General features: G+C 37.4%; 1 protein-coding gene across 1 annotated transcript in view; it reads left to right on the top strand.

Annotated features, from left to right (window-relative positions):
- The window catches only part of LOC121327676 (cAMP-dependent protein kinase catalytic subunit PRKX-like), a 43,171-nt gene that overhangs the window by 18,590 nt on the left and 7,287 nt on the right, over window positions 1-17,294 (top strand). Inside the window, exons 4-6 of the mRNA XM_041271820.1 lie at window positions 974-1,093; window positions 8,527-8,622; window positions 14,830-14,887. Of these exons, the coding sequence (XP_041127754.1) occupies window positions 974-1,093; window positions 8,527-8,622; window positions 14,830-14,887 (274 nt within the window). The remainder of the gene's footprint in view (window positions 1-973; window positions 1,094-8,526; window positions 8,623-14,829; window positions 14,888-17,294) is intronic.

Here is a 17,294-nt window from a genome sequence, read left to right on the forward strand (position 1 = left end):
TTCAAAGTCACTTTATTATACAATAAATGTTCCTAAATATTTCAGTGCTTACCTGAAAAACAATAAATTCTAAATTGTAGACTATTTAGTTTATGTCCAGCTATTAAAGACATTTCTAGTTTCAACATCAGTGAATTGTCAAGCAAAATAAAAACACAAATACATATAAAAATAAGACATGTGAAATATCTCTTCCTTGTACTGGACAGAGTGATCTTTAGCAGAAGTTGCACAGCTCTATGGAGTGTGTTCAATTATCGGAAGCAACCTGAACCGGCTGCCAGGTTCCTAAATGCAGTGTAACAGGTAGTGCATCAATAAGGCAAACGTTTGCTGTATTTATTTTAAGTGATAACAAATTTGTATATTTGCATTATTCTTTCAGAAATCTGAGGAAGCCACATTTTTATGTCTGTTAATCTAACATCAGAACACAATGGGACCCACTGGGACCCACTGGCAGGGGCATTTTACAATAAAAAAAAAATGTTACAGCATTGTTAAAATAAGGCGAACTACTGTATACATTGTGAGTTAAAAGGAGTCTGACAACAAATACACTTAATCAAAGTTGTAGCATAGACAAGTAAAAAGTACCACATAACTGGTATATATTTCGTCCCATTCTCATCATCCCCTTTTCCAGCAGCAGGTGGTGCTTTCAATGGTAAGTGGAAGAGCCTTAACTTTAAGAGTTACATACTGTACAGTATGTGGGGGCTTCAGTGAAAAGCTATCTGGACAACAGTTTATTTTATATTATAGAACTATTATAAAGCCAAAGCTAAACCAAACACTTTCTGATAGCACATTATTACAGATCTGTGTTTACTGATTCACATTTTCAATAAAATGTAGTTTTTAATGACAGTCATATTTTTGTTCCAAGTGTTTTCCTGACCAAGTATGATTTGGCTAAGTGTAGAGGACAGTTTGTATAAACCGGTTAATAAGTAGTTGTTTGTTTCTTCAGGACATGGACTCTCTGTGGGACACCCGAATACCTTGCACCAGAAGTGATCCAGAGTAAAGGTCACGGCAGAGCGGTGGACTGGTGGGCTTTGGGAGTACTCATCTTTGAGATGCTCTCTGGGTACGTATCATGTCTCTGTACCATGTATCTGTACCATGTACCATGTATCATGTATCTGCATGTTCTATGGCAGTACATCTATTTTATTAAAAACAAATCCTCACCATTCACACCCAGTCACCCACCATGTTGTTCTTAATTATGTAGATGAAGAAGGCATAATCCAAAACATATGGCTACTTTACTTCTATGTAGTATGTCAAAATATTAGACAAAGGTTTTTGGAAATATGAGAGAATTGCAATTGTCAGATCTGATTTTGACTTATCCTGTAAACCCAATTTGTTCCCCCCATTAATGTCCCAGGTGCAGAGGTAACATCACTAAAGTTTTGGGTACACAGGTCACAATCGAATATGTGCCAATACATGTAATGGAACTGAATTGATATGATACTTTTTATCTGCTGGAACGTGTACAGACAATAAATCACATTTATTCATAGTTACTTGGTTGCTTTGCTTGCAGTGTGTGTGTTGAAGTGTATAAAAAAAACCTTCCTGCAGATGGCAGTGTGTATTCACATTAATATGAAGTGTTGTACTGACTGAAATATGATAGAAGTTTGCTTCCTCCATGTGATATTCTAATAGAGTAAATTGCTGTCTCAAAGTAAACAGCCACTCAAGAGAAAAAAAAAAAGTGTGTTTAGATGTATACCTTACAGGAGGTAGTGTGGTCCAGTGGTTCAAGTCCAGGGCTTGTAACCAGAAGGTCACTGGTTCACATACCACCTCTGCCACAACTGACTCGCTGTGTGACCCTGAGCAAGTCACTTAACCTCCTTGTGCTCCATCCTGCAGATGAGCTGTTAAATCAATGCCCTATTGTAAGTGACACTGCATGTAATGCACAGTTCGCAGCCTACCTCTGTAAAGTGCTTTGTGATGGTGGTCCACTATGAAAGGTGCTATATAAAAAATATATATATATATATATATATATATATATTATATACATACACACACACACACACACACACACACACACACACAGTGATTTGCAGAAGTATTCACGTCCTACCAATAGTGTCACATTTTGCTGAATTACAAATAATGTATGCACAGTTTTTTAAAAAAACTTTTTTTTTATTAAAAGCTGTAGTGGTTAAACTGAACACTGTTATATGAGGAGGAGGTTAAATGTCAGCAAAACCTGCAAAGAAAATGTATTCAGTCCCTTAAGTAAGTACTTGGTAAAAGCACAATTTGCAGCAATTACTACGATGAGTCTTTTTGGATAGGTCTCTACTAGCTTTGCACAGAACGATGGTGCCCATTCTTCACAGGAAAATTTCTCCAGTTCTGATAAGTTTGGGGCTCGTCGATGGACTGCAATCTACAAGTCTCGCCATAAATTTTTGATTGGATTCAAATCAGGACTTTGACTGGGCCACTCAAGAACATTAACTCTCTTCTTGTTCAACCACTCCAGTGTGGCTTTGGCTTTGTGTTTTGGGTCATTGCCCTGCTGAAATGTGAATCTCCTCCCTCTTGGCTGACTCAAACAGGTTTTCCTCAAGGATTCACCTGTACTTTGCACCATCCATTCTCCCCTCTATCCTGACAAGCTTCCCAGTCCCTGCTGAAGAGATAACATGATACTGCCACCACCGTGCTTGAAGTTGGGATGATGTTGACTGGGTGATGTCTGGCTTGCGTCTTGAAAGTGTCGTGGAGTACGCTTAGGTGCCAAGAAAATGTGAAACTTGGAATGTGAATACTTCTGCAAACCACTGTGTGTGTGTGTGTGTGTGTGTGTGTGTATGTGTGTGTGTGTGTGTATATATATATATATATATATATATATATATATATATATATTATACAGCTCCGTATATAATTACACAGCTCCGTTCTTTTCAAGTTCTTCATATGAGTGCTGTTTTTTTATTTTCTGTGCCTTAAGTTGCTACAGACATATCAAGGGGTATTTTATCCCTTAAACAAGCAATAAAATAGTTGGAAGTATAATATATTTTGCTTGCACATATGATAAACAGATGTTTTTCCATTCATAATAAGGTACAGTAGACACTTTCCTAATTTGAACATTTCCCCAATGTTATTGTTTGGTTTGTTGGTTTTTTTTGTCATGCAAACTGAGAGGGGACTTATTTATGTGAGTATTGGAAGTCAAGTTAAGGAAAAAATGTAGGGATTTAGAATAAGCTATATCCCTAAAGCAAAATGCCACCAAAGAGGAGACCTTTTATGCCCCTAAATACTTCTAAAAAAATAACTTCTTAATTCTGACCCCTTTTAATTCATGATGCGTTAAGAGGAAATGCTGCAGTTTACCGCTGAAACTCAAATAAAATTGTAAAAAAAGTAAAATTGAATGAGATCCGTGACTTTAAAAGTACATAAAGGTACGTGCCTCTGCAAATCCGTCTCTCTAATACTTTTAGATGGTAATTCCAATAGAGGGTGCAAGTGGTTGAATTTATATTGCTATTGGGTAAGGAAACCAAGTATCTTAGTTTAATGTGAAACTTGCACAGTTTTTCTTGCAATTTGTATTGGCAACAGGTGGGTTAGACATTTCTAAGGTCCACTTCTGCTTCTGTGTAATATTGACAATTAGTCTCATTAACTGTATGGTCTGGCTTGATCTTAATGCAAGACAAACCTTTGGGTAAAATATTTACCATTGAATTTGAGAAACGATATTAATCAGATCTTTGCTTGCACGAAGTGTATTGCATGTCCAGAGAGATTCTCTTTAGCTCAGGAGTGAGAGATTTCATGATGTTATTTCTTACACATGGTAGTCTGTATGCATAGTGGTACAATAGCCCCCTTTGCTCACATCTTTATTGACAGATTAGCAAAACATACAGTACAGTATGCCTGCTGGTTCCAGGGTGACAAAGCCCCCTATTCATCAGGCCAGAGTTTTACAGATGTGGGAGGGATGGATAAATATCCGTTGCCTTCCTTGTGCTGGAGTTAGTGCCTAATCCAAGCCTGTGTGATGAGTAAAGGAAAAACACACAAGCTTTTGAACAGTCAGGAAACCAGTGTTAACTTGGAGTCAGTGAGCCGAGATAACATGGAATGTACCGAAATAGTGGGCATTGGGCCGAAACAATGAAATTCAGTATTGAATGGCAGTAAAATCCTGTTCAGATGCAGGGAACAGTGTCTTTTGAACTAGTGTGAATCCCATAAATGGCAAATAAATAAATTTTAAAAAATCAACACTGAGCTTTTATTTGTCTATGTAATAAGGAGGAACCATTAACATTAAGAACCATTTTTTAAACAAAGTCTTGCCTTGTTATCCATGTTGCAATATTTTGTGACTCATTATGAGTTACAATGAGGTGATCTTTCCCCAGACTGTGCACTATAAAAGTGTATATATGTATAGCTAAGTATGAACAAAGAGTTTTTAATAAGATTTTAAAAATGCCAGCCAAACATTAATATAACATTTAAATAAACTTTGAACATACATTGAACAGCTAACGAGTCTATGTAATGTATGTCTGCTTATTATGATAATGTTCCCAGAGTAATGCTGAGGTTAACAGTAAACCGTACATTTGCTGTAAACTGTACCCTGAGCATCTAAAAAACTATTCTGTAAACACAATGCTCGGGATAGATTTAAACCCTGATTCAAATTTTTCTCTTTTAAAATAAAAATGTACATCCTGAATTTTACACAGTTGCCACTGATCGTCACCATGGATGAAAAGTGGTCGTGACCACAAGACAATCAGTGAACCACAAACCTGTTTAAAATGCATTCATATGGTTAGCTGGTGCCTCAATGCTTTTAGTAATAAAACCACTAGTACTGAAAAATGCAGTGCTGCTTTCAGGGAAAGTGGGTTAGTCCTCTCCTGTTGTTGCACACATGTCCTTGGGATCCCAGGCAGTCTTACTGAGTGAAAACACGTCTCCCAGGCTTTGAGTCGTGCTGATCTGTATCACACAAACCCCCAGAGTCCCGGCCTCCCTTCCCAGGGAAAGGAAATTTGACCCCTGGTTAACCCTCCATGCTTCAAATAATTCCTTATGAGTCATTTCAGTTCAGTGTTTTATTTATTTTTATTTATTTTTTTATTTTTTTATTTGATCATATTTGCTGAAGAGTATGTAAAGCACAAAGTATTTGTAGTCTTCCAGTAGATGGCAGTAATTAATCAGATTTTCTTAAAAAATAAAATAAATAAATAAAATATACAGTGCCTATAGAAAGTCTAAACCCTTGTGAACTTTTTTTCACATTTTGTTGTGTCAGTGCCTCAGAGTTTTATACATTTAAATGATGATTTTTTTCCCCCTTATCTATACCCCATATTCCACACTGTTAAGGGGGGGAAAAAAGTTATATTTTAAAAATACAAAACTGAAAGATCATAAGATAAGTGGATAAGTCTCCACCCCCCTGAGTTAATACTTGGTGGAACCACCTTTGGCAGCAATTACAGCTGTGAGTCTGTTGGGATAGGTCTCTACCAACTTTGCACACCTAGATTTGGCAATATTTGACCATTCTTCTTTACAAAACTGTTCAAGCACTGTCAAGTTCCTTGGGGAATGTTGATGGACAGCAATCGCCAAGTCATGCCACAAATTTTTTATTCGATTTAGGTCAGGGTTCTGACTGGGCCAATCAAAGGACATTTACCTTTTTATTCTTTAGCCAGTGTAGCTTTGGCTGTGTGCTTTGGGTCGTTGTCATGCTGAAAGGTGAACTTCCGTCCCAGTTTCAGCTTTCTTGCAGAATGCAGCAGGTTTTCCTCAAGGACTTCTCCGTACATTGCTCCATTCATTTTTCCCTTCTATCCTGACAAGTGCCCCAGTCCCTGCTGACAATAAACATCCCCATAACATGATGCTGCCACCACCATGCTTCACAGTAGGTATGGTGTTCTTTGGGTGATGCGTTGTGTTTGGTTTGCGCCAAACTTTTTGCCACATGGCTACAGAATCTCCTGAGTTTGTTTTTGCATACTTCAAACAGGATTCAAGGTGGGCTTTCTTGAGTAATGGCTTCCTTCTTGCCACCCTACCATACAGGCCAGATTTGTGGAGTGTTTGGGATATTGTTGTCATATGCACACTTTGACCAGTCTTGGCCATAAAGGCCTGTAGCTCTTGCAAAGTTGCCATTGGCCTCTTGGTAGCCTCTCTGATCAGTCTCTTTCTTGCTCGGTCATCTAGTTTGGAGGGACGGACTGATCTAGGCAGGGTCTTGGTGGTGCCATACACCTTCCACTTCTTAATAATCGTCTTGACCGTGCGCCAAGGGATATTCAAGGCCTTTGATATTTTTTTATACCCATCCCCTGATCTGTGCCTTTCAACAACTTTGTCCCGGAGTTCTATTGAAAGTGCCTTGGTGCTCGTGGTTGAGTCTTTGCTTTGAAATGCACTACCCAGCAGAGGGAACCTAGAGGAACTGCTGAATTTATCCAGAAATCATGTGAATCACTACAATTTAACACAGGTGAAGGCCACTTAACTTGGTGTGTGATTTTGAAGGCGATTGGTTATACCTCAGCTAATTTAAGGCTGTTATTAGAAAGGGGGTGAACACTTAACCAACCAATCTATTGCAGTTTTTATTTTTAATTAAATTTCTATACATTTCTAGAATATTTTGTTCAATTGGAAGTTGAAGTGAGGTAGAATGTTTAGATAAATGAAAAAAAAAAAAAATTGAATGCATTTTAATTCCAGGCTATAAGGCAGCAAAAGGTGACAATTTTGAAAGGGGGTATAGACTTTCTATAGGCACTGTATATAGTGTGTAGAAAAACATAAATGCAAGAGACCTTAGTATAAAAATGTTATATAATGGTAATGAGTTTTGCATGAAGTACTTTTGGCAAATATCAATAAAGAGTAGGCCTTAAATATTCCTTAAACTGCTATTGCAGCGCATTTAGGTTTGTGACATTATGCATTAGAATACAGTGAAGCAGTGCCAGCTACAGTAAATCTTGCTTTTTCATAAATGATAGCCAACAGAAAAAGCCCTGGTCTGGCCCAATTAGTTAGTAAGTCGAATAGAAATTATTAAATTGTTCAGGAAGTACAGTGTGTAGGCTTGGGGGACACTTGATCCTGTCTCTGATTGTGAGGGATTTTTTATTTTTTTATTTTTTTTTCCATTAAAGTGCCTGATCTCATACGCTACAGCATTTGCAAACTAGAACAGCTGAGTATTTTCCAATCCCAAAAAGATTACCTAAAGTTGATCTGTTGAACCTCAAATTCAAAATACATTTTATTCCTGTTGAATTGTTTAAACAAAGCTGCCTGCACCTATTTTAGGTTTATGTAAATAGACTGTGATAGTAAAGTTGCAGGAATTTTGCCAGAGGAAATATTTATAATTCAAAGAACACAACTACATTGTGCACGTAAAAAAAAACACACACACACACACACACGCTGTGTGATATGTTGATGACACCAACTGTACTGTTCTGAACTACCACACTGGCTGGTTAATTTTATGGTAGAATGCAATACACATTGTAATTTACCTTTTCAGGCTGTTTGTTTCATTGTGCTTTCACTACACCTGCTGGTTACGAAAAAAAATGTAATTCAAGTAATTTTACTAATGACTTCTCCATAGTTCATGTGATAATGCAGTTAAATATTAAGTTACTACTAGCCCTTGCACCAGAGCAGCTGCTAACAGCAGTAAATGAAGGTGGAGCATTGACGTTTTTGTTCTGAATGTGTATGTTCTTTGCCCGTGTCGTTTGGGTAACACTGCTGAGCAAGACCAATGTTCTCTGTAGTGCCTATTTAATGATTGTAAAGTTTGACGGTTCCGTGCTCATTTTGTAGTGGAGCCCCACACACATTTTTTAATGGGGACTCTCTTCACCTCCATCTTGATATGTTTTAAAAGCTCAGGTAATCCAATCCTTCAGTTTTATGGTTGAAAACTTCAAAGCTGGACTGTCCCACACCAATCGGTTTCAATTTCACACTAAAGTATAATTATTTTGTGTTTTGTTTACTACACTCTTCTTGTATTACGTGCACTTAGTTTGTTAAGCTTTAATTTAAATAAAATTTCAGTTTTTAACCATAGGACAATTTTTATTCTTTAATACAGCTAGTAGTAAAATGCATTCTATTACATAGAGGGGAGGAGTTTGTTCTCATTTTTAAAGTGAATGCATGAAACATTATACAGTGTTATTTTATAATGCCGACTGATAAGACAGGTATTGCACTGAATGTTGAACCAGACCTGTCTTGACAACACTATCATAACCTCAGCATCTGTCTTTTTTAATATTTAATTTATAGATCTAGACTGATGTTAATACATCAGAAAAGTTTTCTGAATTACAGGTTTAATCATTTGGCGATACTGATATTCATAAATGTATACATAATTATTGGTTTTGCCCCCCCCCCCCCCCCCCCCTTTTTTTTTTTTTATAGATATCCTCCATTTTTTGATGACAATCCATTTGGTATTTATCAGAAGATTCTGGCTGGCAAAATAGATTTTCCAAGACATTTGGATTTCAATGTAAAGTAAGTTTCAGTAAAACTGAGTTTTCAAATGGTACTTTGACTAAGCTTGCTGGACAATACAACCTCTTTCTGACATGTATTACTGTTATATCAATACAAAGAAGGCACTGTTGAAGCTGATAAGCAAAAGTAGTTATGCTAATCTTGTAATAAACTTGCTCATTAATTTCAATAATTTGGTGACAGAGGCAAATCAATATTCATATAGTTTAAATATTGTATTCCCTGCATTGTGCAGTGAACTTTTCCTTTTGTATTTTTCATATGTTCTTTTTAACTTTCCCTCCTAAACAACAGAGCATTTGTCTGTGAGCCCTTTTCAGTTAGCATATGTTTATAACATTAGATTCAGAATTGAATGCTAAATTCCTGAGCTCAAAGTACATGTTTCGCAGAAAGAACTTTTTTGAAGGAATAGGATCAAATAGGGTGATGCTTTCTACACTTGGTTGATGAGAACCTTAATATTTACATAGAGGGCTGTGAATCCACATTCCTCTGCCAACACATCGGTTCAACTTTTGCATAAAAATATATATTTCACTGGATCATCAAATGTTCTAGGAGTATTTTTGACATCACTGCAGATTATGCTTTTTACTGTACAGGTTACCATGTTGCATATAATTCATTTTTGGATAATCATAACCACTGCATATAGTTAGTTAACATTTAATTAAATTCCTAATTTACTTTGTGTTTATTAATGCAATATTATCTATTGTAATCCCATATACTGCACATGTTAATAATTGTCAGAACTCCCATGTGCTTCAGGCAATTGAACATAGATATTAAACTGGCAATTGTGAATGCTTGATCTTAGTTAAGGTGCTCAGTAACTCTGTATATTGTGGTGGTTGGCAGGGATGAGGTTAATTTCTGTCCCTGCCAAAATACATGCGAGACTGTGGCTGGAGCCTTAATTGGGCAACCATTTCATTATTGATTAATTGGGCTCCAGCCATATCCTATAAAAGGTAGCCCAGGGCTCCATAGAGGAGGGGTTGGAGTGCTGGAGACAGAGTGAGACATAAGGAGGAAACAAACTGCTACCTGCACGGTATTTTGTATTCTTTTTGGCCCTTGTGCCGTTTTGTGTACTACTTCCTGGTGTTACCACTACAGCCATCTGATCACAAAGTGGGATATATAGAGCCTTCAGAAACCCGGAGAGTACTGCAGGGAGGTTATTTTTTTCTTTCCAGAAGTGTTTTAAAAAAAAAAAAAAAAAAAAAAAAAAAAAGGGAAGAAAACAGCAGCAACAGCCACTGCTGGCTGGCTACCAAATTTGCCTCGCAGAGGAGTGGTGCCCCAGCTGTGGTAATTCTGGCCACACAGTGGCCATCTACCCATCCCAATAACAGGAGGAAAGGTCATCTGAGAAGGCCCAGAAAGGGGGAGCCAGAGTGTCCAGCGACCGGGGGGGGGGGGGGGGTCGCATCGACCTCCAGCGACCAGGGGGAGAGTCGCATTTTTATACCTTGCAATAGCAACCGGGAAATAATTTAATCAAGCTAATTGTTATTAATGAGATGAGGGTGATTTCAAGGCCTCCTGCTGCTGAAGGTTTGGGGGGCTGTAATACTGTAAAAACATAGTGAACCGCCCCCAAGAAGTTCTGATTGAGTCTTTATTTATTGCTGCCTTTTGGGGGGGGGGGGGGGGGGGGGGGATTGCTTTCAGAATGGAATTTCCTCTGTTCTGTGTATTGCATTTAAATTGCTTTGTTTAGCTCTTAAATTATTATTATTATTATTGTTGGTTTTTTTTTGTTTTTTTAACCTTGGGAGTGAAGTTTAGTATTTGGCGGCCAAGTAATAATCCTGCAACCACATGCTTTTCGAGGGTGTTAAAAACTTTGTGTCCTGTAAGTCGTAGTTTTGTCTACTTTGGATGGCAGTGAAAGCCCTGATTAGACATGTAATATTTAGAAAACAGTTGTCTTCTATTTCTGTAACTTTTAAAGAAGATTGCAATTTTGAATCATAATGTGTTTAGAATAATTTTTACCACATAATAATAATAATAATTGTTGTTCTAACAACAACAAAGAAAAAGCCAGAAGCAAAATACAGCATTTGAAAAACTCACTTTATAACATTTTGAACTAATCTGTCATCTTTTAGATTCTTCATACCACAAGAATCTTCACATCTTCAACATATTTCCACCAGGTTTATAGGCTTTTGTATTTTTCTGCTGTTTCTGGTATTGTGTGGGTTTCTGTGATGAGCTACCCAACAATGGAGATATACTGTTTCAAGTGCAGTTGTCATATTGATTTTGGACATACACTTTCTAACATCCTGGCTGTAGTGTTTTTTATTATAACTTTTTTTGCGAGACGTAAATGGACTTCAGTTAAATTTTGCATGGAAAGGATTTTAGAGAAATGGTAACACAAACTGTGGGGATTGCTGAACTGAGATGTTTTAGGTTGAATATACAGTGCTGTAATTGCTGAATGTTTTAAGTGCCGAGTGCTATATAACAATAGATGCACTTTGTGTTACATTACGTAATGAGCCTGTCGCTCTTTATGTTATGCAGCCATTTACCTAATTTCTTTCTAACGTTCATTACATCTGGTCTATTTTAAAACCCCTGTAACTAATACCAACAGCCATACATCTGTCCGCCATCTATCAGTGTGATGGTTTCTGTTTTTGCAGACTGATGACCTTTGATGTTTGCAGGGCTATGGACAGGAAGCTTTGTCCTTTTTGATAATGATGCAGTTTGTATAATGGAAAAATAGTCTACAGTGTTCAGTTTGTATATTTCACATGATATTGGGTGGGCCCACCTTTTGCCATAATGACAGCCTCTGGAGTTGTTTGAAGGGGTTTTGTGGGATTGTGGCCCCTCCTTCCAGGAGTACTGGGTCAACTAGGAACAGTTTAAAGTGTTGTGGTAACCAGTTTAATCCTATAACTTTCTCAACGAGTCCAAGGAAGATGACTTAAGTGTGTGTCATCATTGTCAATCCTAGCATGATTCTAAATACTGTGATTCGGGGGGCGAAGCACAACTCAGTTGTGAGCAATTGCTGTGTCCACAACCGAGCAATTACCTGTGTAACAAGGTTCCCGCAGCTATAGGTTTCGGTTTTTTTATGATAGTCGAGGTGACAGGGTTTTTTTTTTTTTTTTACATTTTTTTTTATTCCATCTACAAGGTGAAGTAGTTTTTTTTGGTATTGACAACTGAGGTAACACTTTTTTTGGTTGGGTCGTAATGTGTCCAGTAATTAACAAAGAAGAGTTGGCTGCTGTTGTTTTTTCAACTGATCTTGTTTTAAATGCCATATTCCCTAAAAAAAAAAATACAAAGCCACGTAAAAGCTGGATGAGACAGTGGTTGAGGCGTCGGCAGAAACATGGGGCACATCATGCCATTGATGAGGCTTGAAGGAAAGTACCGAAACTTTTTATGAATGGACACCCAATCACTCATAATATTACTAAACTTAGTAAGACCTCTAATTGAAAAAGAAGATACCTTCTTCAGAGCGCCTATACATGTAGAAGAGAGACTGTCAGTGACACTGAGATATCTGGCCACCGGTGATACCTATGCAAACTTGGGATATCTGTACATAATCTCAAAGCAAGCCCCGTCTGTGATTATCCCCGATGTCTGGCAATTTACCGTGCAGTTAGCGTTATGTGAACCAATCAGAGTTCGCGAAATTCCGTGTGATCGCCTATGTCTACAGAAGTCGCTCAGGAGGTTGCTTGGAAAGTAGAGGCCAGCTCTACTTTAAACCTTTGTGGTCCTATGTCTGTCCAGGTCCGACATTACAATTTTCCCTTTCCAGTCCAATGTAGGACCCTGTCCGACATCATCAAAAAGACATAAAGCACAGGTCTGTAGTCGTTTTTTCTCCAGAAAAAGCAGAGAAAACCTTTCAATGGCCGAGTGAGACCAATAGGAGCCGAATGAAACCGAAAAAAAGGCAGTTTCTCATAGCCCCATGCATTACAGAGATAACACGGACATAACAAAGGAAGTAGCTGCTTCTGCATCCAGCACTCAAAGAATATCACAAACATTTGCAGAGCTTTTTGAGATGTTATAGTAATAAAATAATGACTTGGATCGCATTATTGAGGAGTTTGGTGATAAAACGAGTGATCAGGAGAGGATTTATCGGTATGCACATCTATAAAGTGGTATGTGAAAAATACAGCAAACAAGGGGTGGGGCTTAGCTGTAGATAGAGTACTGAGTTTTTTTTTGTCATTCAATGCCTTTTGAACCTGTTTTACTCTTGGGGGGGGGGGGGGGGACCGCTAAGGGTTACGCAACTGATTGCAGGTACATCCACATATAAGTGACTCAGTTGCATGCAACTGATCTTTAAGGTGTGTACCCAACTTAGGTCATAAAACACATCTCTCCTATTTATCAATTCCCGAGGTCTCATCCTCTTCGCAGCCCTCGATCATGTCCAGTGAATTGATGGTTTTGTTGTCCGGGAGAATCAAAAAACCTGCACACACAAGTTAGATTATATGTTAATAAGGAGGGAAGTGTGTGTCTTAAGGGTGAGCATATTCAGTGTTGCCTAGTATGAATTTGTTTTTAAACCTGCCACTTGCTGTTGAAAAGAAAATGCTCCTTGTCCAGTATTCACTCAGCAGGTGCATGGTCCATGTCATTTGTCTTTGCTGACATAAAGACAAACTAGAAAGCTGATAACTGAGCTAAAGGAATATCCCTGTGTAACACAATGCAGGTGATCTTGTAATGGCACACTGTCCATTCATAGCTAGCTGGAGTGACACCAGGGGAAAGCAGGTCTGGTAAAGTTATTTCAGAATTTGTGTTAAATGTTTCCCCTCCAACTGTTTAGTCAATTAGTGTGCAAAACATAAAGGAAAGGAAAACAGTCCCTTGCCCTCTCCACACATGTAAACTCTAATGGCATATTCAGCTGTCTCTGGACCTAGTCCTTAAATCTTCATACTGTACCAACAGTCAGCAGCTGTTGGTGGACACAGGAATTTAAACAGACGACAGCTCACACCAAACCAGAAACAAGTTATAAAGTGCTGTTACAATGGTTATGTTTTCTGTTAATGCATACTTTTATGCGCTGACTTGAAGACAGGCTTGAAGGTACTTTGCATTTGGAGGTCACATAAATGTACTTTAGTACCGTGCTTTATCAAAATGTTACTGGTTGTAAAAGCGATTTTATTGGGATGGGTGGGGGTGTGTGGAAGCAAAGGGGTCAAAATTGGAATTTTCACTTTCCAAATCTTCATAGCAACCTTAGCTTCTTGTCTCTAATCATGCAGTATGACCAATTGTACTTTTTGGAACAAATATAAGTTTCATCTCCGTTTTGAAATGCCTCATTGTTCATGCATCAGTTGTGAAATTGTTCATGTGTTGCACATCAGTTCTGAAAAGGTCTCAAACACTGTAACTAATCCATCATAAGCTTTTTTTAAACAGTTGGATGGATTTACTACAGTACAATTTAAAGACTGAATATTGGCTGATAAAGAACTTTACAAGATTTAATTTTGGAATATCAGAACTCTCTTCTTATAGAACTCTAGTGGCCTTCCACAGTTTGTCAGCAAAAGCAGTATGGTTTGCTGTTTGGAGGAATAATTTGTGGCTACTAAGCTGCAGGTCTTCTGTTACTGTATAAATACTATACCAAAAGTAATACACATTACAGGTTACAGGTAGTACATGCTTCATGACAAGTTTTTAAGTGTAGTACTGTATATGTTACTATCTTCAGTAATTGTATGGTTATATTAACGCTATTAATGTAAAAGAAGTGTCATTTTTTATATTTGCAGAGGGACTGTGTTCTGTTATTGACACTGCAGAATCTAGCCATTGAAATGAGGGTTGTTTTATTTGGCAACTAGTCGCTTAATATTGTTGGGAAAATGAAGGGTGGTGTTATGGAACAGCTGATAATAAAAAAAAAAAAAAATACATTTATGCTTTTTTGGGTACAGTGTACAAATCTGTCTTGTTATTGAAGAGGGTATTCAGAATCATACTTAATAAATATATTTTATGATAAACCAATATGAATTTAAGAAACAATTTTTTCCTAATTGCTTTTCTATACTTTTGAGGCATAAGCAATTAGGAAATAACACTTACTACCCAGGAACAAAAAAATATATGTATTTGTTACACAGTGTAATTTGTTTGTTTTTCTTTCAGAGACCTCATTAAGAAATTCCTTGTTGTTGAGAGGACAAGGCGGCTAGGAAACATGAAGGTTGGTACACAGATATTACATTGAAACAAATATGTTATGTCCGATCATTCATTCATTCATTCATTCATTCATTCACATTTGAATGTCCTGGTTCAGGAGTATTGTGAATCCCAAATAGTTCTGAAAATGAAAATCTTTTAATCTTCATTGTTTCATTCCAAAATTCTGAGCTGGGATTTGGGAGAAGTGCATTTTTACACAGATGGTTTTCTTTTGTAGGATAAACATTGCTCTGTGTGATGACATACTGTATATTATTTATCTAGCTGTCCACCCACCCATACAGTACACTGCCTAGTCATTCTACTGCTGTAGTAGCTGGTGTTATCTGAGATGTACTTTACAGTTTCCTACAATTTACTATAGTAGTTCTTTGATGTTTTTACTACAATTTTAATACACTGGTAACTCTGTAGCATCCCGCATGTACAACTGTAGGAGCATAGGACTGATTTTCACTTCACCTGGTATTTTTATTTGTATGTTGAGCCACGTTCAGGTGAAAGGTGCCTGAAATGTGGAAGGTGAAAAACCTTCAGGGTAATGGCCTCAGCCTGACCGCTATACTGACAAGGGCATCAGTAGCAGAAACTATTCACTGTGACAGGCACCTGCCAGCATTGTAAGCTTTCTTAAGTAGAAAACCACCTCCTCCATGAACATGAATGGTTCCCAGAAGAAACTGTCAGAACATGACTTACCACTTGGGCCAGAAATGGCAGCATCATCAGGAACAGTTACGATGTAGTTGAACGGTGGTTTTGACTTAAACCCTTCTTATGAAATCGAATGCAATGGGATTTATGCTAGAATAGCTTTATATAAGCAGTCGCTGCTGAGAAGAAACGGTGTAAATGTTTTCTGAGGCGAGTGGGAGAAAAGTGGGCCACACATAAATGATGACAAGGTGTCTGCTTGTCCTATCAAATGACTGTACCCAAACAAATAGCTGTGCCAAAACCCTTTCCTGGTTAATTACATAACACATCTTTTAAAAGTGTTATTCTGGGAGTGAACTATTCCAAGACAAAGCAACCATTTACAGGGATATTAAAAGAATAGCACAAACAGTGAAGTCAGTTTTAAAAAGCAAGTCTAATGTTGTTGTTTGTTAATTAGTTATTGCTATGTTATGACAAAGTTAAGGTATTTTACCAATAATTTTGCAGCATACATTTTATGTTAATTGATTTGCTTGTATCATGTGTGACAAACTGCTGCATTGCACACAATTAAAAATAATCACATGCTCATATTGCAGTTGCTTTCTGAACAACATTGTCATCCAAGTGAGGAAGTGTCGCTTGTTCAATGCTTGCTTGACCAGAGTGGGGAAAATGAAGTAAAGTTAAATGTTTTGGTTGTGGCTTACTGAATCTCAATTATTGACCTTCAAACTGGATGGGAACTTTAATAGATTACTGCAATGTGTATTGAGTTCAACTTGAATTAAATTGGGTAGCATTTCCTATTCCTGCTTTGCTTCCAGTCAGAAACAAATCTCGTGAACTGTTTTGTCTTGAACACTGTAACTTGAGGCTTTGTAACTAAGCTATTTCTTGAATTTATGAGGTAGAACCTGCTGCTACAGACTGACCAGCAATGTCATATATAGTCTTAAATGACTGCTAATGAGTCTGACTTCTGGAAAAGCACAAGAAAGTTCACCTACAGTTAACCTTCACATATTTAAGACAACTGATTATGACTGTACTATAAATAATGTAATTGAAGGAACAATGTGTCTTTTTGTATAGATAATCTAAGCAACTGGCATTTTTAATGACTCTAACCCAGCTTTTCACTTGGTTTACATTGAAAATTGTGAAGCAGCTGGACTCCTAGAAAGACATCATTCTAATACCAAGTGGGACAGCTACATTGTAAATTACTTGTCTGCTTTACACTATCTTAAAACCATTCATAAAAAACTAGGATTTAGTGGAGGAGCTCAGTCTCGCTAAAGAGTGTTGAACCTTGGTACAGGTAGAGCTGTATGCATGCATTTGTAGTCATAAAAAAGTGCATCTATTTAAAATACAGTAATTTGAAGCTGCAATATCAAACCTATACTACCCCTTTGAATAGGTGTATCTATAATACAGTGGTTTGTAGAAGTATTCACCCCCTTTCAATGTCACATTTTTCTGAATTGCAAATAATTTATGCACAGTTTTTCAAACAAACTTTTTTTTTATTCCAAGCTGTAGTGGTTAAACTGAACACTGTTATATGAGGAGGAGGTTAAATGTCAGCAAAACTTGGAAAGAAAATGTACAAAATGAATTTTACTGGTTGCATAAGTATTCTTCACTGGAAAATTGCTCCAATTCTGATACGTTTGTTGGGATCGTCGATGGACTGCAATCTTCAAGTCTTGCCATAAATTTTTGATTGGATTCAAGTC

This window comes from Polyodon spathula, chromosome 15, assembly GCF_017654505.1.
Source record: "Polyodon spathula isolate WHYD16114869_AA chromosome 15, ASM1765450v1, whole genome shotgun sequence".
In the NCBI taxonomy this organism is placed as follows: domain Eukaryota; kingdom Metazoa; phylum Chordata; class Actinopteri; order Acipenseriformes; family Polyodontidae; genus Polyodon; species Polyodon spathula.